Source organism: Rhagoletis zephyria, unplaced genomic scaffold (assembly GCF_001687245.7).
Source record: "Rhagoletis zephyria isolate East Lansing unplaced genomic scaffold, Rhagoletis_zephyria_1.1 Rzeph_scaffold_01441, whole genome shotgun sequence".
NCBI lineage: Eukaryota > Metazoa > Arthropoda > Insecta > Diptera > Tephritidae > Rhagoletis > Rhagoletis zephyria.
Window position 1 is genome coordinate 36,217 of NW_016158525.1, and position 23,783 is coordinate 59,999.

At 34.6% G+C, this 23,783-nt stretch overlaps 1 protein-coding gene across 4 annotated transcripts in view; it reads right to left on the reverse strand.

Annotated features, from left to right (window-relative positions):
• Positions 1–4,503: 4,503 nt before the first annotated feature.
• The window catches only part of hid (head involution defective), a 64,877-nt gene continuing 45,597 nt past the window's right edge, over positions 4,504–23,783 (reverse strand). For 2 of the 4 annotated variants that reach the window (XM_017617577.1, XM_017617579.1), the window contains exons 3-6: positions 19,157–19,246; positions 18,081–18,618; positions 16,167–16,356; positions 4,504–4,704 (exon numbers count right to left, since the gene is read on the reverse strand). In XM_017617577.1, the coding sequence (XP_017473066.1) occupies positions 4,624–4,704; positions 16,167–16,356; positions 18,081–18,618; positions 19,157–19,246 (899 nt within the window). In that variant the 3' untranslated portion in view covers positions 4,504–4,623. The remainder of the gene's footprint in view (positions 4,705–16,166; positions 16,357–18,080; positions 18,619–19,156; positions 19,247–23,783) is intronic. The other 2 variants (XM_017617580.1, XM_017617581.1) reach the window with 2 other exon arrangements.

The following is a 23,783-nucleotide window of genomic DNA, read 5'->3' on the forward strand; positions in this document are numbered from 1 at the left end:
GCCGGTCTATAGGACCAGCGATATGAAAAATGTAGAAAGCTTCAAAACGCTGGTCTTAAACAGAGATGGGTAGAGAGAGCATTTCCAAGCCTCTTATGAATACAAAATGTATCGAAAACTCAAAAAGTTTAGTGCGGCAAAATTGGAAATTGTGATAAACGTTACTGGAAAAAATTTTAATTATAAAAATGAAATGAAGCTCTAATAAATAACCCCCGTTTTGCAGAAATTTGGTAACAAAATAAACGATACCAGCTTACTTGAAATCTGTAATGGATAGAGAGAGCTTTTACCAAATGTGCCTCTACACACGACTTTGTGAAATCTTTGCATCAGAATATATAAAATCTTTAGTTTTAATGCTAACGATACCATCAATAAATGGAATTTGCAAATGTTCTGTATCGAAATTTAAAAATTCTTTTTTTTAAAGTTGAAGCATGTAATAACTCTATGATTTTTGTGAGCCTTATAAAGTTACAAGCTTTAAAGTCATTTCGAAGACATGTTCTAAACACGCGTGTAAGCTCAAAAGTTAGCAGCTTTCGCACTAAAAACTTTAAAAGCTTTTAATAAAGATTTCGCCCAACAAAAGTCAAAGCTTCTGTGCTCTATTTATTTTGGAAATTCTTGGAAATAAGTTTCCTTCGAAGTGCTTTTAAGATTAGATAAAAAATCTTTTAAACTTTTTTCCACAAAAACTCCTTCACACAAATATACGTATGTATGCGTTTTTATAAAATATTAAGAGCATACGAAATTATGTTTAAAAAATTATAACTATTTATTACAAAAAAAATGTTGAGACCAATTTGAAAATCGTTTTTTTTCTTCTTTTGAAGTTGCAACTTAAATTTACGTCCTCTATAATTTTACTTATAACTATTTAATTTTGCTTTTTGTTAACCTTTTTTCAATTATTTTACTCATTATTAATTTTTGTTTTTATTTTAAACAATATTTCAGAGTTCTAATTGTCATTTTATTTTTATTATAAATTTTCTATTTTCGAGAAAATACTTGGCAAAATTCGTTTATAAATGTTCTGTTTTTTAAATTTTCTTTCTTTTTAACAGCAAAACACACGTAAATAAAAAATCACAAAAATGGCTTTCAAAATTACAACTACTTAAGCACTGAAATCGATGAAATTGTGCTTACTATGTAAACTATAAAAAATTTACTAAACTTATTTATTAATTATTTTATTTTAAAGCATTTTTCGTAAATTTTTAAACACATTTTAAAATTATTTCTTTAATTGCTTATTGTATTGCATTAAATGTGTTTGTAATTTGAATTACAGCGAAGACTTTGATATTTTTTTTTAGATTTAAGCAGTATATTAATTTTTATTGTGTGAAAATATTTAAATTATTTTCGTAAAAGATAGTGTTTTAATTTTACAATTTGTAAATTCGTTTATAAGTTTTATACTTAACTTTAACTTTTAAAAGTTCTGTGTTAATAATTTTCAGTGTAAATTTTAGTTTTTGTATTTTGTTATTATTTTCAGATTATTGAGTTTTATGAATAAGTTTTTTTAGTTATTAAGATTTTAGCACCTTCCCACTTATGTTATGCATTCATTTAGTACATTATAATGCATATTTCAGAAAAAGTTATAATTCTTTGATGCATTGCAAAAGAAAATATCACCGTTTCTTTATGATTTAATTATATGCAGTAACTGTTAGCGCACATGCAACGTACTGATCAAAATTCATTTGTAAGTAGAGCTTTTTATGATTCGAAAACCACAAAGTTTTCTGCGGGGATTTGTTTGTAATCGAAAAAGCTAAAAGCTCGAAACTGAAAAAAATCATATAAATTCTGACACACGAATTCATTAAAAGTTAAGAAGAACTGTAATTGCTTTGTAAACCTAAAATTTGTTTTGAAAATGTCACTTTGACAAGCTTTTTAAAGCTATTTTATTTTTATGAATAAGACATAAAAGTTTTGTGAAAGTTCGGAAACTTTCCAAGAATTGTAGGCTTCTTCATTTTCCAAAACGCCGTTATTCGTTGAGGCCCAGTTAAGATTGACATATGCTGTCTATGAGGTGGCTGGATTTCCATCACCCTATCAAGTTAGTCCTTGCCGTCTTAAAAACTTGAGTGCCGTGATGGTAGCCCGACTGTCTCTAGCAGTAATGTACGGGGAGAACTTTTTCTCTGTACGCGTCCAAGGAAAACTATAGAAAGCTTTACAAAGCTTAAACCACGGAAAAGGTTTATGACTCGCTTATAGGTTTTGCGTGAACAAGGGCAAATGTGTTGCCTACTTTGTATGGATCTCAAACTGAAAAACATTACTGTAATTTAACTGTAGAGTCCGTAAGCCAGATTGGAATCTTTTCGTTACTTGAAAGTGTGCCAGATTCTCCGTTTATTCTGTAGGAATCTTCAAAATTGATGATTAATTTTAAAGCGAAAACCTCTCCGTTAAAATCCCAACTCTGTTTAAAACCGAGGACGCCAGTTACACATGCTAAGTCTTTGACCGCTCTTAGCTACAGAGCTTTTCAAGTTAAGGTTTATATTTGCTTTATTGGACCCGGAAAAATCGCTTAGGCCGCCACAGCGCCACAAAAGCGCAATTGGATTTGGAATTTTCAGCAGTGTCTTAGATGCTGCCTAGATCCTCAAACGTACTGACTCCCTGCATATGGGACTAGGTGTCAACCGTTTTAGGCCAGACAAACGCGGCCTAAGGCATCAGGGGGTGGTTTTTCCAAAGGACTTAGAGTATGAAACAGTGACATTTGATTATCGGCACAGTCAAAATTTGAAAAAATTCGGTGCAAACGATTTCGTAATCCATTAAAGGCGAACCCTTTATCTACTTTGGGAACTCTGTTAAATTAAAAATTTTTCTTCAAAAATCAAAAAAATTAAATAAGTATTTTTGTATTATGGTGTATTTTCAATATATTTTTTCAGTTTGTAGTTGCTTTGATTATTGAAAAATATACCGTGTTTAATATTTGCTGAAATTTTTTATGAAATTCTAGTTTTGTTATTGTTAAGTTTTAACTTTCTTTGTTGGTGATTGTGGATAATTGACATCCTAGCCATTTGTTGCTCGGAAATTTAGTTTCATATGTTAGTTTTAATTGTAAGTTAAGCTTATGTCATTGCAAAATTTGAGTTTGTATCGTTTTTTAAGCTCATTGAAAAATATAACCTTGCATTTGAGTTTCAATTTCTGAGATATCTTTTTTTGCTTCTTTTAATTGTTTTTTATTTTAATACAAAATTGTAAATCTTTTATCAAAAAGTGTTTTTTTATATATATATTTCAGGCTCCTACATACATATACATATGTATAGATATTTTGATACCATATTGAAAAATGTTATAAAAAATACTGCAATTTTTTCGAATTACAATTTTCAAAAATTTTCAAAACTCCCAACAAATTTTTTTTCTTTAAATTTCAAATTAAATATTTAAGCAAATGTAGCATACGAAAGTTGTACACTTTTAACAATTTTTAGTCTTCAAGTTTTATGAATTTGTTTCCAAAAGTAAGTGCATATTTCAACAAGCTTCAAAAAATATTTGTAGTCATTTTTTTGTTTAGTTCTTATCTATTTTATAAAATTTTATTGCCAAGTAATTTTTTGTTAAAGTTTTTAGTACATATGCTGTCTTTTTATACCGAACAGTCTTACTTGTTTCACGTCAAAAATTAGAAATTGTATAAAAAACTCACTGTAAAAAATATTTGCTTTATGCACAAAAGTTGCTTATACAAGTATGTAAGTATTTAGCGCCAATTTGAATACCCGTTTATGTTGTAGAATACAAAAATGTTTTGTCTGCAAAATTTCCACGTCTAAATACGGTAAAGTAAGTAGTTTCTTTATATGTATTATAAAAATTTACATTTTACAAAAATACTCTCTTCAGCTTTACAGATATTTTTTTAGTTTTTCGCTTTCACTACCATTTCGTTTCAACTTTGAATTCGTTTGTTTAGTTAAGAAAAAAGCTTCGTTGCTAAAAATTCGGTTTCGTTGTCGCTAATTGCGCGCGCTGTCTCTCCTTTCTCTCTGCTTCTATCATAAAATATCATAAATCTTACGCCTTTTCATGTGAGTCTTCCAATTTCGGCAAACTTTTGGCACCGCTGCTCTTCAAGCGTTGAATGCTACAATTCAAATACAATCCATTTGGCATGGCGCCTTATCGATCGACGAATTTCATTCCATTCTTCAAAACTGTCTCTTTCTTCAATCACACATTTGCTTCTCTTTTTGTTTCGGCTCTCCGGTTGTTCTCACTTTTGCGCGGCGTATAAGTCGCCTCATTCCACGCGCTGCGTACGTTCAAGATTTCACATTCCGCATTTGTCGTGTAGGTTCTTTCACCTCAAAAATTTGTTTTTCAACTCCTTCTTTGCATTCAAAACATTTCACGTGTTTGTTGTTGTTTAGCCACTTTTATTTATGTTTTATGTTTCCTTTCGCAATTTTATTTATTTTATTTTTTAAATATTTTTTCATTGTAAATAATTATTTTTGTATGCATTGCTTTTCTGCTGCTTTTTCATTCTAATTGTAAGTAAGTATTGCGGCTGACGCTGATGCTGCGGCTGCTTCACATTTTGGGCACTCATCGCGCCACAAGGAAGCCACAACCCATTGCTACAACGATTACTGTGACGACAGTTGGCCAGATGAAGGATTTGAATTGCTGCGAGAAGAAATAAAAAGAAAAAAATTATATTACGTCACTCGAAATAGACTTTTTCGGACTTATGTATATTGCATGTAGAAAATTGATCTATTGGAAGAATTACAAAGAGAATAATCTCTTACGGTTGCATAAATACATATATATAAGGAGAGACCTTAAAATATCAACATATAAAGGGGTGTCCCACCCTCTATTTTGTTCCGCGTACAAAGTCAGGAAGTTCATGAAAATCTCAAAATTTGCACCAAATTTTAGGGGCAGCCAGCAAGGTTTGAATAAATTTAAATTCCTTTCGAACATTCTAAAATAAAGTTTAACTTAAAATCTGATAAATTTTACAAATTCTTGAAGTTGTTCATAGATATCAATTCATACACTCGCTAACTTATAGTTGGACACACAATTTTTTTCGGCGGAATTGTGCGATGAAAAAAACAGTTATTTAAAATTCTGGTAGCGAATCCTAATTAATTTTTTCAGTTTTAAAACCTTACACATCTGTATATAGTAGGGAGGGCACTGTGCTGTACTCTTATATATCTTATACTATCTTTTTCATTTAAAGCTGTCAAAACGGTGTTCACACTTTGCAACCTAGATGCCAACAAACAAGGATGAATTGACGAGCAGCGGATCCACAATATCCTTATATGGACTCACTTTCTGAATATTCGAAAATCAGAACAGGGAATAACTTATAGACAAAGGCTTAAAATCCAATGAAAATCCGTTAAGCCTCTCACCCTTCTTACTGAGGACACTGAAATGCATACTGGACATCCGTATTAAGATTTTCAGCGGTTAAACACTCATTTAAGAAAGGTAAGGTTGTAGGCACCTTAGTACCGTTTGTGAAGAACCCCTCTTCAAAGATCGGATTATAAATTCAGAACTGAAAAGCTCGACTGATAAATAATTTAAAGAAGATTTTACAAGGTTGAATTCCCTGAGGCCGAGCCCGAGCCTACACATTATCGAACCTTTACCGATGGCTCCAACACATACACTGGGTCAGAATTGGGTGTCTATATCGAAGATAATGGAGATGAGCTTCACTTTCCAACCCCTCTAGCTACTTTCAATTTGGCAATCGGCAATTCAAGACTCGACTAAATTATGTTGGAAAACATATCGAGCTTGTATTACCTTGGGTATCAGGTCACTCGGGAGTAGCTGGTAATAAGGCCAAGGAGGGCTGAAACCAGATATTCCTCGGTCTACAACCAGTTAGAGCATTACCAACTTCGGCCACCGAAGCCATCCCGTCAGAAACTGGTTGGACATTTTATGTGGAACAAACGTGTGACAGTGATCCTTACTGCCTTGAAAAGGCTCAGACGGCGGTCCTATTTTTGTATCTCTGCCTCGCAGGATTAGGCATTTTTTTTTTTGAGATCGATGTGTTGAGAGACGAAAAACTGAGCTCTTCGCGACCCAATAATCTACCTCGATGCTATAAAACCGAAGAGGATTGGACAGGACAGATATCAAGGCTTTATTTAGGATGACGAATTAAACTGGAGACCAAACATCACTAAAATGGTTCACAAAGCGACAACTCATGTCAGCTTCTGCTACTGGCAAAAGTTGGCGTCTGGAGCAAGACTTTGACGCATGGATTTGAACTGCAGTGGCAACCACAACTCTTCTTATAGGGTTGCAGTTCCAATGCCAATTTACTCTGGCCAAAATGCGTTATTGCTTCTTTCTGGCATACACTCTTAAAAAGCAAATAAAACTACTACTGAAAAGTGATATTTTTCAACCAGAATCTGTGCTATGCGTATGTTTGCGATGTTCAAGATTTGGCTGTTTTTCCCTAAGCGACAAATTTAGTATGTAAAAGTAAACAGCAAGTGTTTAATTTTATTACACGGTATGTAAATTTGCGTGCATTTAGGGGGAAAAGTGGTTACTTATCNTTATTGTTGACTTTTGTTCGGAAAGTGCGGTTTGTTAAAAAGCTTTTTACAAAGTTAAATATCTTTTGGCCAATGTTCCATTTTTTAAGTTGTCTCAACACTACATGTATGCCGATTCTGTCAAACGCTTATCCTAATATGCGCAAATTTAAACAAAAATTTTTTAGAGTGTACTTCTATAAATTCTTTGCAGCATTCACTACTAAGAATGTTTTATTATAAAGCTCACAAAAGGGAAGCGAAACTATCAATGAGAGCTCTAAACAAGTATATCCCATCTCATGACAATGGTCAATTTCATGTTGAAATCTTGGCAGAAGTTATACAAACTTTTGTGAAAAATCAACAAAGTATTCAGTTCACTGCAAGCATGCATGTAAATCAAAAGCGTGCCCAAATACTAATCTCAATAGCATTTAATAGGCTATTAAGTGTATTATTGTATCACTTTTACGCTGCTCATATTCAATATCATCCCTTGCATTGTTTTTCGGCTAGCAACACCTGAAAGTGCCAAATGCCCGCAATACGACTGCCCCCTAACAGCCACAAACAACATTTTGTTTTATATTTAGTTCAACTGTGCCATCGGCAATGTTCATCAGCAGCAACGCATAAAATCCTCCCCAAAGACCACTTCACACGTGCAACTTCAACACTAATGCCACGCTTAAGTATGCATGTGGTGTCTTCACAAGTACTTATGTTGTTATCAATAAATAATTTTTATGTTTTCTCTATCGACATTGGAAAAATGTAACAAATGCGCTTATAATTACAATAAAAATGTGCCGAAAATTGATATCAATTCCAAGGGTAACCCCAAGTTGGTCATACAAATGCTTAAGTGGCAAACGTAAATGAGTGTAGTAAAAGTATTTCTATGTAACTACATATATAGTTGATATGAATAAATACGAAATAAAATAAATATTTCATTACAATTGCGGTCAGTTAGTTTACTATTTTTGTTTGGTTATTGTATTATATTTGCTTTGCTTCACTGCACTTCATTCGATGCTGATTAAGCGCTGGGGTGGTTTGTCAGCAATTCGCTTTTATGCAAATAGGGAGTCGTAGAAATTTTAATAATTTTTCTACATTGTTAGTTAAATTGCGTGTAAGCGAAATACATTTTGGACACTTGTTGTAATTCTTGTTTTTCTTTGGAATTTACATACGTGTAAATTGGTATTTTGCTAAGTTTATTTTCAGCTGCAATGGGCAGTGAGCCTGAAAAGGAACTAAGCTAAATAAATAAATAAATATCGTCAAACGATCATCTTCGAAGAAGAGTTATAGAACAGAGATGATTTATTTTGGAACAAACTTACATCATCCCTTGTCGGAACCAGTTTGTCTTCAAACCAAACTTGACAAGGGAGGACGAAAATTCGTTGTAAAATTAATCAGCCTACCCTATCGGAAAAATCAAGCAACTAAATCAATATAGAATAAGGTTTTAACTTTTACTACTTAAAAATTCCTTAAGAGTATTCTATTGCCTTCTAATTAAGCACCGCATGCACGGATTTCTCATCATCTATCTGATTTTTGCCTTTGCGGTCAAGTTCAGTTATCACCAAATTCAGCAAATGTATTATATCGTCAATATCCAACTAAAAGAACATCGCTATAAGAGTCAGTTGAAGAGGTGAAGGACTGGTGAAGAGTTGCTATGCCCCACATACATAAATACATAAACTGTATAGCCGCTGAAGCCGCTGCTCTACGAGTCTCTACGAATTGCCGGTGAGTACATAATGGTAGGCAATTTGAATTATTGCGGGAAGACTTCCACTGGATATTCACGGAAGTGAAATACGCTGTCTGTACAACTGACAAGCGGTGTCGCCGGCATCGGTTGAAAAAGAAATTTGCTCTATGGAGGAATGACAAAGTAGATGGGTGCATTCTAAACCTACAAACTAGTCCCTCATATCGAATACTTGATAAGTAGGAAACATGGTGACGTTGATTTTTATCAAACCCACATCATAAGCGTCCATGGATATGTTCTGGAATACCTACACCGCTTTCAATTGACAGACCACCCTTACTGTCCAAATCGTCCGAACGCGTTGAAAGTGCGGAACATGTTGCTTTGCATTGTGATCGCGTTAACACAAAAAAAAACTAACCCCATCAGCAATAAAACCTTAATACAAATACACTCAAACGTCACTTACACCACCACTGCAAAGTGCATAAATAAAATTAAATGGTGAAAACATTTTTATTTCAAGGGATTGTTGTTTGATTGGTAGATAACACCGGAGTGGCTCGGCATGAAAACTTGTCCTTTAAATCCGCCCAAGCAGCGCGGCCCTGGAACTCGTCGTTTCAGAACGCGTGTCTAACATGAAACCCAGAATAGAAATTGGGTCGCAAACTAGTCTTTTATGATCTATTACATATAACCTCGTAGCTCTCCTTCTTTCGGATCGCCTACCTAGCTAGTAAACTCTGATATCGGGCTGCTGGGGATCTCCTCCATTCGTAAAAACCGAATCGGCGATCCCGGGAAGATTAACCGTCGGACATCTGTGTAATTTAAGTGGGCCAATGCTTTCGAAAGCTTTATACCTCGACAAAAATAATACAGGTATATACTGAATATACCTGGGTTCCGTCTGGAGATGTATGAGTTTAGTCAATTGCGCTAGGCTAAGCTGAAAATATTTGCTTATAGTGCTTTGCTTTGTGTGTTGGTTGAGCTCTGAGCAGACAATCACGAAACGGGGGTTAAGAGAAGGGTATTTGACCTGGCTAAATAATGGATTAAACTAGAGTAGCTGTATTTTAGATGGTGTCCTCGGATGCCCTTGTGGTAACGATATTGAGGCGACATCAGTACACACTTCGTCACGATGCAGACTGAGGTAATCTTGAAATGATGTAGTGCCATTCATCCTGGTTTTCGCACACATTGGTAATTTCAAATCGGCTTACAGTCCTTCTGCAGCATAGGAAAGGAGAAAAGTTAGAGCAATGCCCTGACTTGATGCACAAACTCAAATGACACTTCAGGAGTAATCTTGTTAGTAGGGTCGTGCTGAAGTTCAAAGGTTTAACCTGAAACAAAATTTTTTTCGATGACTAGATTAATAGTAACGCCATAAATCTATGCCGGGATTGCAATGGTCTTTAAGGTCGCAGTGCTCTATTCCCAACAATAACTAACCTGCCTGCCACCTGCTCTTCCAGATCGAAATAAGCACACAAATATTTAAATAAATAAATCGCTTGCTTTTACATACATACATACATATATATGTAATCACGGCATGCCAAATGCAACTGAAATTTGAAACTGTAATTACGCGCTTCGGTAAACAACTAGAAAAGTTCATTAACATATAAAGGCATTGCAGAAAATTGCTTATCGCTTCAAAAATAAAAAAATAAAATAAAAAGAAACTTGTGCAAAAAAAACTGCAACGTAAGTACTTATGTACCAATTACAATGACAGCTGTGAGCCTAGCGGCTGCAATGAGTCAGCTACATAAAGTTGCTGAAAGTGGTTTATGTAGGAAAAAAATATCTACGAAAAACAATTTTTTTCACAAAAAGTTTTTATGCAGTTAAAAAGCTCTTATTTGCTATACAAAGCAACAAGCAACTGATAATAAAATCAACAAAGAATTAAACTGAAACAAGAAAAAACCAAAAAAAAAAATTTTATTTAATTGAATTAAATTAAATTAACGTCAAAAATAAGCAAATCGCAAAGCGCTCGTAAAAACTGCATAGATTTGCAGTTTCTGTTTAGAATCGCTGGTCATAAAAAATCTGGAAAAAGTATAGCAACCAGCCAGTGAGGCGACATCGCAGGCGATCAGCTAGCCACCAGCCGGTGTTGTGGATTCAAATGACAATAAAATTCGTATTTTTCGCGATAAAATTTAATTGCGCAGCTTGGCGGCGTCAATAAAGTAAGCGAACTCTAGTATCAAAACAAGGAAAAAAAACTGAGAATTGACGCGCGCTTCCGCAACGTGCCACCGCGTGCAAGCGCCTAGAAACCTGCTTGCTTTTCAAATGACTGTACACCGTGCGGGCTGACTTGTTAGCTAGCGCGCTTACATATTTGACTGTGCATTAGGGTGGTAAAAAAAGGATAATAAAGACGCAATTTTAATGCCCGCACCCCCTATCGAAAAAATAGACCTCTAAATATTTTCTATAAAAAAAAAAAACAGAGCTATATTTTTTTCGATATAGGTGGTGAGAACATTAAAATTCCGACTTTGTTTTTCACCATGCCTTTTTGAACTACCCTACTAAGCACACATACTAACGCACATACATATGTACGGGGGGTGCGGGGCAACAGCCGGAGTGGGTTGATTGAGCGGTTGCTCGTGTCCATTGGCCCGCCGCATATCTATTAGCGCGCCTGTGATTTAGATTGCATTTTGTATTTTGCATTTAGTGTTGCTGCAGCGTAATAAAATTTGCTACCCACTTATTTCCACCATTTTATTTTGCAGTAGTTTTTAATTTCTCGCTCATCACTTATTGTGCAGAAATTGCGCTCGCAGGTTTATTTCTTTCTGTTTTCCATATGCCCACAAGTGTTTCGAAAACAAAGAATTTTAAAGAGCGTTCTTCATGTAAGTCTATAAATGAATGAACTGTGTCATATTAAAGTTTTTTTTTCTACATACTATATATGTATGCAATAAGTTTGTTTGTGCCCAGTGCACAATGGTGCAATTTACGACTTGAATAATAAAGAACACCTGTAGTTATAGGCTGATATTCTAGTTATATTTACTATGTGTACAAAGGTTGTTATGGAAGTTTTTTTGTTTTTTAATACATATACATATATGTTCTTTATTAGCTGTTCATTCAGCACTTTATCCATTTTTATCCATAGAGCAGCAGAAAGAAATTTCTAGAAGCTACTAAACGATAAACGCTCGAATTGAATATTTATTCAAATTCTTACTTCTGATTTCGAATATTCCCAAAAAACTCATATGTTTTGCAAATAAATAAAGGGTCAGCCTGTTCAATTACTAATTCCTGTGTTACTTTTTCTATGGAATTTTCATAAATATTGCAAAAGAGGTACCTGAAAAGAGGTAGAAAAATTTAATAGAAATCCATTTCCAGCTTGACAACTACATACACTTCATCTGTTCTAATATTTCCAACAAGACCAGCGACTCGGAACTAGAAAATTATATGGAAACATACACTGAACCAAAAATCCATCTCTGGATCACAGAAAAACTTTCCTTACTTTAAGGTAGAAAATTCTTCCGAATGAGTAAAAAATTCTCCCGAATGCGTAATTTTTCTTTGGAATGTGTAAAAACGTACACGAAAATATGGAACCGTTAACGTAATCTATCATTTTGAAGAAATGTTGGTCATGAAAAGAGGATAAAACTCCTTTAGTGCTGTTTCATTCCCANAAAAAAAAAAAACAGAGCTATATTTTTTTCGATATAGGTGGTGAGAACATTAAAATTCCGACTTTGTTTTTCACCATGCCTTTTTGAACTACCCTACTAAGCACACATACTAACGCACATACATATGTACGGGGGGTGCGGGGCAACAGCCGGAGTGGGTTGATTGAGCGGTTGCTCGTGTCCATTGGCCCGCCGCATATCTATTAGCGCGCCTGTGATTTAGATTGCATTTTGTATTTTGCATTTAGTGTTGCTGCAGCGTAATAAAATTTGCTACCCACTTATTTCCACCATTTTATTTTGCAGTAGTTTTTAATTTCTCGCTCATCACTTATTGTGCAGAAATTGCGCTCGCAGGTTTATTTCTTTCTGTTTTCCATATGCCCACAAGTGTTTCGAAAACAAAGAATTTTAAAGAGCGTTCTTCATGTAAGTCTATAAATGAATGAACTGTGTCATATTAAAGTTTTTTTTTCTACATACTATATATGTATGCAATAAGTTTGTTTGTGCCCAGTGCACAATGGTGCAATTTACGACTTGAATAATAAAGAACACCTGTAGTTATAGGCTGATATTCTAGTTATATTTACTATGTGTACAAAGGTTGTTATGGAAGTTTTTTTGTTTTTTAATACATATACATATATGTTCTTTATTAGCTGTTCATTCAGCACTTTATCCATTTTTATCCATAGAGCAGCAGAAAGAAATTTCTAGAAGCTACTAAACGATAAACGCTCGAATTGAATATTTATTCAAATTCTTACTTCTGATTTCGAATATTCCCAGAAAACTCATATGTTTTGCAAATAAATAAAGGGTCAGCCTGTTCAATTACTAATTCCTGTGTTACTTTTTCTATGGAATTTTCATAAATATTGCAAAAGAGGTACCTGAAAAGAGGTAGAAAAATTTAATAGAAATCCATTTCCAGCTTGACAACTACATACACTTCATCTGTTCTAATATTTCCAACAAGACCAGCGACTCGGAACTAGAAAATTATATGGAAACATACACTGAACCAAAAATCCATCTCTGGATCACAGAAAAACTTTCCTTACTTTAAGGTAGAAAATTCTTCCGAATGAGTAAAAAATTCTCCCGAATGCGTAATTTTTCTTTGGAATGTGTAAAAACGTACACGAAAATATGGAACCGTTAACGTAATCTATCATTTTGAAGAAATGTTGGTCATGAAAAGAGGATAAAACTCCTTTAGTGCTGTTTCATTCCCATTTTTTTTCATTTTGATTGCTGTTTTTCTTCAATTAAGAGAAGTTTTTTTTTGGGTGTAATTAATACGCTACCGCAAGGACTTTAAAAACTATAAGGATAGACGAAAAGCACTTTTTTTACTGTTTTTTATTGAAAAAACCTATTACAAACNTTAAGAGAAGTTTTTTTTTGGGTGTAATTAATACGCTACCGCAAGGACTTGAAAAACTATAAGGATAGACGAAAAGCACTTTTTTTACTGTTTTTTATTGAAAAAACCTATTACAAATTGCAAAATAGAAAAGCGCGCGTCATTTCAGAAGACATATTTGATTTTCTCTTGGCTGGGTTAAGGGCCTTTTCAATATTTACAGTAGCGAAACAGTTGAGGAATTACTAAGTAGGCACATGAGGTATACTTTGAGGCTAGCATGGAACAGAAATTGGTCCCGTCTAAAACATATATACATGCCTTGGAAAAAAACTCATACCACAGATAGCACAGTAAATGCAGGAAAAGGCACACAACTTTCCATATACCAAAATATATCGAGCCCTAACCGCTAAAATATCGTAAGCGAATTTTTTTCAAAATGTTGCTTTTGATGCAGAAATGCAAAATTAAAAAAAAAATATCGCTTAGTTGACCATATGTGAGTGTCATGGTTAGTTTAGGTTAGTAGCGCATGTGTGGAGTATTCCATGCTTTTATTCGGAGACAGAAATGTCCAGGACACACGTACCTATAATCGAAATGGTAGCTTCAAGTCCTTAATCTACTGAACCAATTATTATCCCTAATGCAGTCGAGGAGATCCAACAGTGTTACCTCCGCTATCTCGCCCTGACCGTTGAAGAAGCGTGAACCCTTGTGTTTGAGGCGCTTCGTCTGTAGTCCTGGACATCGACACAGAATGTGGTCAATTGACTCTTCTTCCGGCTCATCATAGCAGCCTATTGAAGCATTGATGCTATAGCACAGTCTCCTGTTATGATTCGGGTAAGGACTCTTACTGCAGATCTATTGAGTTTCAATATGTCCTTTGTCTTTTTCCTACTTAGCCGCGGCCATAATAATCTTGTGATCTCACAGTCTTCCCGTTTGTTCCACAAGTCACGAGTTGCGGTCACTGTATATTCAACTGTATTCAGATATTTTCCTAACGTGATTACCAAACAGTGGCTATCCGCTCTCTGAGCGTCATCTGGCCATCTAATCAGCCGACTTATTCGCTTCAATATTGGTATGTTCGGGAACCCAGGTTGGAGTGACGTTGATACGGCTCTGTGACGCCAGCGTGATGCGAAATTTCCATACAATTCCCGATTTCACTATTTTAGATCCTATTGCTTTCAATAATCAGTGCTGACTTCTATGTCAGCTTTAATTACATTAAGCCGACACCATTTTATTTCATTCAGCATTGCTCTTTGCCCGAAATCGTATTGGCCTCTCTGAGCCTGATGTCATTCTTTACGGCCGTAATATCCACCATACTAAGGGCCCATGGGTTGCAATGGGATATCTTACTTGATGCTAAGTTAAAAAAGCAAGCGTTGAAATTTACTTTTGTAAGTGGTTTTCGGGAGGTTGAGAGGTCTAAGCCCACGTACATCTGCCCATCACGTACATCTACGCAGCAGCAGTACATCCGTTTTTATGTTACAGTACCGTAGTATTCAGATTTACAGTACGAGTATAACCGTTAAAAACTAGGCAATGTGTCGAAACTACAAGGACTTGCCCTATGGATGGCCCCAATGTTATGTTAGGTTAGGTATGCTGGCCAGCCACTGGCTTCGCAGAGACCAATAAGGTCCATAGCATTACCCGATGTTACTATAAACCTGTTTCCCTATACACATTCACAAAACATAAATCACTTCAATCTCAATAGCATAGTAATATAATTTCTCAAATGCCGTCCAATATAAGACCGCAATTTAATTCTACAGGACCTTAAGGGTCATCTTCCTGTTGAGAGCCGATTGATACAGAGGCATTGGCCGGTTGGCAACCACGCCAGAAGCTTGGGCATTACCTACAATGAATTTTGTAGAAGGTGGAGGAAGTTAAATTGAGGGAACCGAAGAGAACCTTCTTCGCAGATGTCACGTTTTAATAACGCGCAAAAATACTTTATTAGAAAGATATAAGGTCACATCGCTATTTTGATGTAAGCTTATCGAGGGTGTAGCCAGCATTTCGGCGCATAGTGTTAGAACACGCCTAAATATTTGCTCAAGAATCGAACACCGTTTTATAAGGGCTTGCACCAAGTCCCTGTTTACAACAAACTTCAGATATTCTTGAAAAATTTCCTACAGGTTATCTTAAAATTTTCCTCTGACAATAATTGCAGAGTCTCCAAAAGGTTGTTGACGAAAATAACGCAAAATAATGGTTTCCTCCTTTTCCGTAACACTCTTCTCTGGATAGATGTCGTGTACCATGCCGCTAGATAGATAAAATAGGGGTGTCGAGTTTTTCTAGGAAACTTGCGGCTTTTTCTAATTAAAAGCCCACTCGATATTAAGGAAGGCCAAGCAAAGTTACAGAAATGAATTGCATTTAAGAATTAACTGGTCGATAGCCGTCTAAATTGACGCCACGCGAAATATTACCTTAACTCGACAGTGTCAGACAAACTATCTTATCTCCGCTTTTTCAGACAAACTATCTTAACTCAGACGCGCCTATTTTTCTATTCGGATGTTAAGCTGTTAAGCAATACAGTTAGGACAAAAAAGATAGGCGCGTCTGAGTAAGGATAGTTTGCCAGATAGTTGAGTTAGTACAGAGTTAGGATATTCTTTCACACGGTCTTCAAGATTGGCCCTCAAAGAATAAACTTCATTTCATCAGCCCTATTTGTTTGCACTCACCTTCTTTTCTGACTTCGATTTTGGCACATCCTTTTTCTTCTTACGCGGCGGTATTCGCCCATTGAATTCCTGTAAACGTTCACGGCCTGCTGTAAAATTTTCATAACGATCATCGAACTCATCCCAGCTGGTTTCATGCTCACTATGACACTCGCGTTCATCATCATTTGCGGTTGATGTGCGACGCGAGCTAAAAAAAAATCAAAAAAAATAATAAATAGACATAAAAGGAAAAATCATTTTGAAAACATAAAAGAAATCAGCAATAATATGAAAATGTAAGACAGTGAAAATCACGCTGAATTCTTAAGAAATCTCATAAGCGAGTGTAATAAATTAAAAAACTTTATCAGAATACACAAATTGCAATTAGCGCACAATAAAATACAATAATTGTGCGTAAAAGCGTGTGTGCCATAACTGAATGAAGGTGACGAGAAGGGGTGAGAAGAAATCAAGCAACTCAAGCGACTGTACTCATTCCCATGATGAAATATTTAAATATGTGGCGATAAAGTGGCGACGATCGAGATGTGCCGATCGACATAAGCGCCGAAGAGCCGTTCCGTGTGGGGGTAGTAAAATGAAGGTATTATCTTGACAGCAAGTTGTCGTTGGTCATGTCGATACATATGTATGTATGTATGTGCTGCTAGCACTGTAATTAACATCAAGCCTCCAACGCCGGCTGATGAGCGGCTGTTTAGCTGATATGTAGCAATTGGAAGCTGGGGGCTTGTATAAGTCGCCTGTAGCTGGTGCTGTCGCCAACTGACCGATAGCGTTGACGCGCAGTACAAACGTACTTGGTGCGTGAAAAGATGTCATGGGAATTGATATTTTTAGCACACTTATATATATGTATGTATGTCTGTATACTAGAGGCGCAGTGAGATTTCGCAATCTAAATGGCGCATTAATGCGTTGCGGGAGCTGCTGTCGTCGAATGCAGCCGGCCAGCTAGCAGCCAGCCGGTCGTTGATCGCGAGCTTTTATGGCGTTTGCTCTACACCCCCTACGCTTTCGTGCATTCCCATTTGATTATCATCAACAGTTGGAGCTTTGTTGGATTTTATGTGTATTGTTGTAGCACTACTGTATAGGGTAGGCGTTCCCAGGCGATAATAAAGTGAGTATTTCAACTACAAATTGAAACATAAATTTTAGAATATTTGAGCTGATAATGAGTTGAAGTAGTATTGTATGTGATTTAGTCACAAAATTAGTATGGAAAAATTAGTATGTAAGTATGATTGTACATAAGTTCAGTATTGTCAGTTAAAAAATAGTTAATTCAATTTTTTAGGTATCAAAAACTTTCGTTAAGTATGAATAATTTTCGTCAAGTTTTGAAAACTTTCGTTGAGTTCGTTAAGGTATGAAAAAGCTCGCGCAGTTTCAAGGACTTTCGTGTTAAGTTCTGAAAGCTTTCGTTAAATCGTTTTGAAATCTTGAGTTTAGATACGAAAACTTAAATTTAAAATCTTACGTTGAGTTTACAAGTTTTTAGTTAAGGTCTTGAAAATTCTCGTTCATTTTTAAAGATCCTCGGAGAGATTAAAAAACGCAATTAGTTTTAAATAGGTACATTACTTGTAGAATATTTTTTTTTTGTTGCAAAAATTATAGTGATATTTTTCAAAATATTGTTTTAAATCTTGAAAGCTTCCGTTAAGTTGCGTGATATACAAAACCAACGTCATCTATGATTTTGCTAGAAATCTTTTGCTACGCTTTTGCAAAATTCTCGTTAAGTTTTAAAACACTTAATCTGAGATTTGAAAACTCTTATTAAGCTTAGATAGCTTAGTTACATTCGAGGATTATATTTTTTATGTTCGAAAAACCCTCGTTAAGTTTTTGAAAACTTTTCTCATACAAAGTAATGTTTCTTCTTTATTTCTATTTACTCACCGCTTCTGTGCATCTGAGAAGCTGCGATGCAATCGCGCATGTCCCTTCGAACTACAGGACGGCGTCGATGTTGACGTCGACGCTACACAAGTGCGCTGATGCGTTGTCGCCTCCGTTGAACCGAACATATTGCCGGTGCCGGTGCAGGTGCTTGTGCTGGTGCTGGCATTGGCTGTAAGCGGCGTCGGTGGTGGTGTATACTGATAGTGTGGATATGAATATTGCTGGTATTGTTGTGGCGCTGTTTGACTATGCGCACTGGCATGACTACTGGGTGGCATTGGTGGTGCCGATTGTGGTGGCTGCAGGTGTGGGGCGCTGCTACTGCAACCGCCACTGATATTGTGATGGCGGAAGAATGCGGTTTCCTCACCGGCCGCGAAACTAACACTGGTGCGTGGGGTACGTGGTGTGCTGCGGTTGTGTGGAAAGAATACTTCGCCACCGCCGCCGCCGGCACTGCCTGCGGTAAATGGCGAGGGGCTGTGCACATGGCAGCATGGACTGGCTGGAGGTGGATATTGGAAGGCTGGCGTATCTGGAAGAGAAGAAGATGCGGGCGTGTTAGTGATTGATGGAACTAAAGTTTTTAACAATAAAATTAAGAGTGAAATGTGTATGATACTACTTGTTAAGTTGCTAATTTATATTATTCAATTACATGTTTGGCTTGTAATTGAGATTTGTTTATTTTATGGAAAATTTTGTTAGGTTTAGAAAATAACTCGTTTAATTTTGTGGCTTACAACTTGATTCTCTTCTGCTAGTGTTATTTAAAAAGCTAGTTTCTGCAAATTAAACAAGTTTTGTGGGGTTTTGAATGTTTCGTTAACTTTCAAAGGTTTCGTTAAGTTAAAACTGTAGTCTAGAAGACTTCACGGTTTTTAATGTCACTCCAAATTATAGTTGCAAAGCTAGTAAAGGCGTTTCGTTAGGTTTTAGTGTTTCGTTAAGTTTAAATTATTTGGATGAGTTTCGTATTATTTTTGGTTATTTAAAAAATGTGCATGAAATTGTAGAATATTGTCACGAAATTAGGCTGAACCATAAATATGTAAATTGAAAAAAATATTTACATGGTAAAAGTTCTGAATTTCTCTGCGACATACATTTTTCAATACCTCTGCATTGGACGCAAATGTGATGCTTGAGTAACATCCGTTGAGCTAAGATATAATATAAAACATAAAAAAGATAAATAATTTAAGTCATGTTAAAAGTTATCAGTTAATTTAATATTTTCTTTTTAAAATAGGTATATTAATTTCGGACGGAAAGTAATTTCGTTAAGTTAAAATTTGCGTTAAATTGCAGATAAAATATTATGAAACTTATCGGAGTTAGTTATTCTTTTGTGAATTTTCAATCAAATTTTTTAGATAATAAAATTTTTTCTAATTGAGTGAAGATTCATTAAGATTATACTGTTGCACTGAGTTCAAATATGAGTACGTGTGTATTTATATACAAATAAAATAAAGTTTCGTTAAGTTTAAATAGTGCTTTGTTAAGTTTACAAACTCTTGGTTAAAATACATTTTTTATTAATTTTCGACAAGTAAAAAAATTTTAGGTTTATAAAACTAAGCTTAAAAATGCTTTCTTTATTATTTTTTCGATAAGTTTAAAAAACGTTCGGGCAATTTGCATTAGCTTCGTTTAACTTAAATGTAGCACTCCATTATCACTTATTTCATTGGTACTGAACGAATTTGGGTTGTTAAAGTTTTTTGGTATGTTTTGAGAAGCTTTCGTAGCTTAAAATTATAAATAATTTTTGCTAAGTATTTTTTCGTTAAGTTTAACTACTGATCGATAATCTCAAAAGTGATTTCATGTAACTCAAAATTACATAGAAAGTCAATCGTTAAGTTCATACCATCTTCAATATCCCTTAAGATAGACATTGCTTATAAAAAACAATGCTCTTTCATATGTATTGGAAAAGTTTGAAATTTTTTCTTTAAGTTTGGGAAACGTTTGTTAAGCTCAAAATATCAAAGAAGGATGTTAAATAATATTCGCTAAATTAAAGGAATTTGTTTGAGGCTAATGGTATTTTTTATATAATTATTTAAAAATATTGTTTATAGCTGATCAGTTACAACAACAGCGGTGTCGTTTACCTCAAAATATTTTCGATAAATAAACTTTATTGAATCGATATCCTTAACCAGAAATTATTCGAACTTTGTAAGGTTCTTATCTTCTTATTTTTTGTTAAGTTCAAAATTTATTTCCGCCAAGCTAGAAAATAGTTTCGATAATAATAAAAAAATATTTCGTTTAGATTAAAAAATGTCTCAATAAGTTTAAAAAACTTGAAACTAAGTTGAAAAACACTTCCTTAAGTTGAAAAAAATCTGCGTTTGGTTTAAAAAATGCTTCGTTAGGAGTAAAAAATTTCTTCGTTAGCTTAAGTAAATTTGACGTTAGGTATAAAAACGGTTCGTTAAGTTAAATTGTTTTTCCATTATATACTCCTATGGTACAATGTAAGGTTTTTCAATTTGTATACATCTTTTTTTCTTAAAATTAATACTGTTCTCGTTAAGCAAGAAATTGTGTCGATATGTTTAAAAAAATATTTGGTTTAGATTGAAAACTTTCTCGTTAAGTTTAAAAACTATAAATAAATAAAATACTTCGTTAAGTTTAAAAAAAATTTCGTTAAGTTTAAAAAACTATTCGCTAGGTTCAAGAAATTCTTCCTTATGTTAAAAAATTCTTCGTAGCCAAAAAATTATTCGTTGAGATTAACAAATTTTTCGTTAAGTGTAAAAGAATTTTCTTTAAGTATACAAATTTCTTCGTTATGTTAAATTTCTTTTCAATTTTGAACAAAAGACATGAGTAGGTCCTTAACCACTAAAATTGTTTTGCTAAAATGTTTAATTTTTTTTATATACTGCACTTAAACTTTAAATGCTTTATTATTTGCTGAAAACTTAAGTTTGTTGTTAAACTGAAAAAAAAGCGCTTGCAAAATTATTCAACCAACGCCACCTGCGCATCGTTACACAAAAAAATTGTCGTAGCCACCTACATTTCTACTTGCCCATACATATTTACACATGAATGTATTTATGTAAATTTGTAGTAAGCTATACTTCACCAGCTCAAGTGGTGTACAATTTCAAAACTAACAAATCTGCATTTTTATTTATTTTATCAGCTAATTAGCGGCAACTCAAGCAGAAATCACCGGACACCTGAAAGCGAGCGCCTTGCAGGCGTTGGCACACACATATTTACATACATACACACACCCATATTCTGAAGTTGCAAATTTATTTCCACAAATATTGCACATGTACAAGCCGTGGCATCGGCATGATAAATTAAACGCATGCAGGCAACTACAACAACACAACAACAAGAAGGTAAATGTAGGTAAATGAAATGCAAGTACCTCTTAATGCATTTAAAACGTTTTAGTGCAAACAGCAAAAAACTCATAAAAATCAATCAAGCATAAGAAGGCGTCGAAGAGCAAGAGAGAAAAGAAGGAAATAAGAATCGAAAACTATGTATGCAGATATGCATAAAAAAAAGAAACGCAAAAAGGTGCCAATAAAAATTGCATATAATTTGCATGAAATTATTCAAACTAAGTGTACAATAAAGTATAATCTGGAAGTTACAAATGTCATACACGCGCACACATGTACACATACATGCAAAAAAGTTTGAATGTTGACATGTATTTATTGCGAATTAGCATAGATGATATATGTGCATGTGAACGTACATATATGTACGTTTTTTTTTTCTACACGAGTAATAAATGCAATTGCATCTTATCGCTTGTATGTAATTTGAGCTCTTTTATAATATTGGTTGATGGTTGCGCTAGTAAAGATGTGAAAATGTTGCTTCTTTAATTTTTTTTAATGAGTACTTTATATCAAATGTAATTTATGCAAATACTTATTTACATATTGCGCTTCACACTTTTTGAGCTTTAGCCTCGCATTAAGATACGATGGAAATTAAATTATTTGTCAGTTAGAAATAATCTCCTATCCAGAGGGCAAAAGATAAAACGATAGAAAGATGGAACTGCTAGCAGATTTAGAGGCGCGCATTACCACGCGGCAATATCAATCTCGACCGCTGGATTTAGCAATATCCAGAAAAGTGTTCTTCTAAAGGCGGTTGCCCCTCGGTAGGCAGTAGCGAACCTCCCCGCGTGCATTTATGTGCCTTCATAAAAGCATCTAATTAAAATCCATTTCCCCCCACAAACGGCAATAACGCAAAATTTGCTTTATTTCACTTTTAAATGGGAAATTATACCAAAATCTTAGTTTTGCTTTATTCCCAACAAAGGTTGAAAATAAAACAAATTTTGCCTTATTTCCCATTGCTTATTTATACTATTTGTAAAAAAAACAGTTTACTGACATAAGGAAAAAGAACTTTGTTTATTCCAAAAATACAATTAAACCAAGGCACATTGAATAGGTAGTATCAGTATAGCAGCTGATTTGATTTTTTTCAAATTATTTGTTCTCGAAAATGTCAAATATTTTTAATTTCGTCTCACAAAAAGTCTAAATTGTTAAAATCTATTTGCATGTGAAACCTTTTTCCATACAAAACCAGCGATTGAATAGCAGCTCTTGGAACGCTCGCCCAACTCAGCAGCACAACCGCTGATTACTGGGCCTGGCACAGGATGGTTCAATGCTTCGAGAATCAAACCAATTTACTAAGAAAGAAAGTTGCAACAATTTAAATTTTATCAATTCAAATTTTTTATCTTTTTTTTTGTATTTAACGTATTTGTATGGCACGCTTTGATGTAGAAGAAAAAAATGAGAACAGTTTTTGACACTTTCGATACCAGAAGCAACAACAAAATACAAGCAAATGTTTTTTTTTGCTCAAACGCTCTAAACTTGTTCGATAGACCTTCAATTAAACAAAAAATGTGATATAATTCATATGAAGAAAGTAATATTCACAAAATATTTTTACTTATAAGTATATATATATAAGTCTAACAAAATATAGGAAAAGCATCGTCTTTAAAAACTGCTCCGCATATTAAACATAGCTCTTTTGTATGAATTTTAGCTGCATGCTTTTTAATATGTTAAAAAACATTGCTGGAAAACCTTAAAATGTCGCCAAACGAACGGAGACAAAATTTATGTTAGCGTATTAATATATAGATTCGAAAACAAATGTTAGCAAAAAACTACACCTTTGTTTTTAAAATGGACTTTTTTTCTACTAAAACTAATCAACGGAAAAACAAGACATTCTTAATAAAAAATGAAAACAATTTGTAACCAGCCGCTAGCACTAACAACACACAGCATGGACGGGGTAGCCTCGAAAACAGTGGCGTAATTTTGCACATTTGACCTCCTATCCTTGATCTCTCTCGCACGTTAATAGCTGCAACAAATGCAACAACTAACAGAGCAACAGCTATGCTGCAAATAAATAAAATAACAGCAGCAGCCACCTTTAAAAAAAAAAAAAATAGTGGAAGAGGTAGAGAGAGAGAGGAGGACGGGTAGAGGAGGCGTGTGTTCAAAAGCTATGTCAAACCTTGCGCTCAGCTGTGCAAATGTTTAATTTGATTATCGACGGTCGCTGGCTGCAGACAACAAAAGCTAATATAGCGCAAATTTGTTGTTATTAACATTAGAGTAGCTAATAGCTAGTAGTATGGTTGTTGCTTGCGGC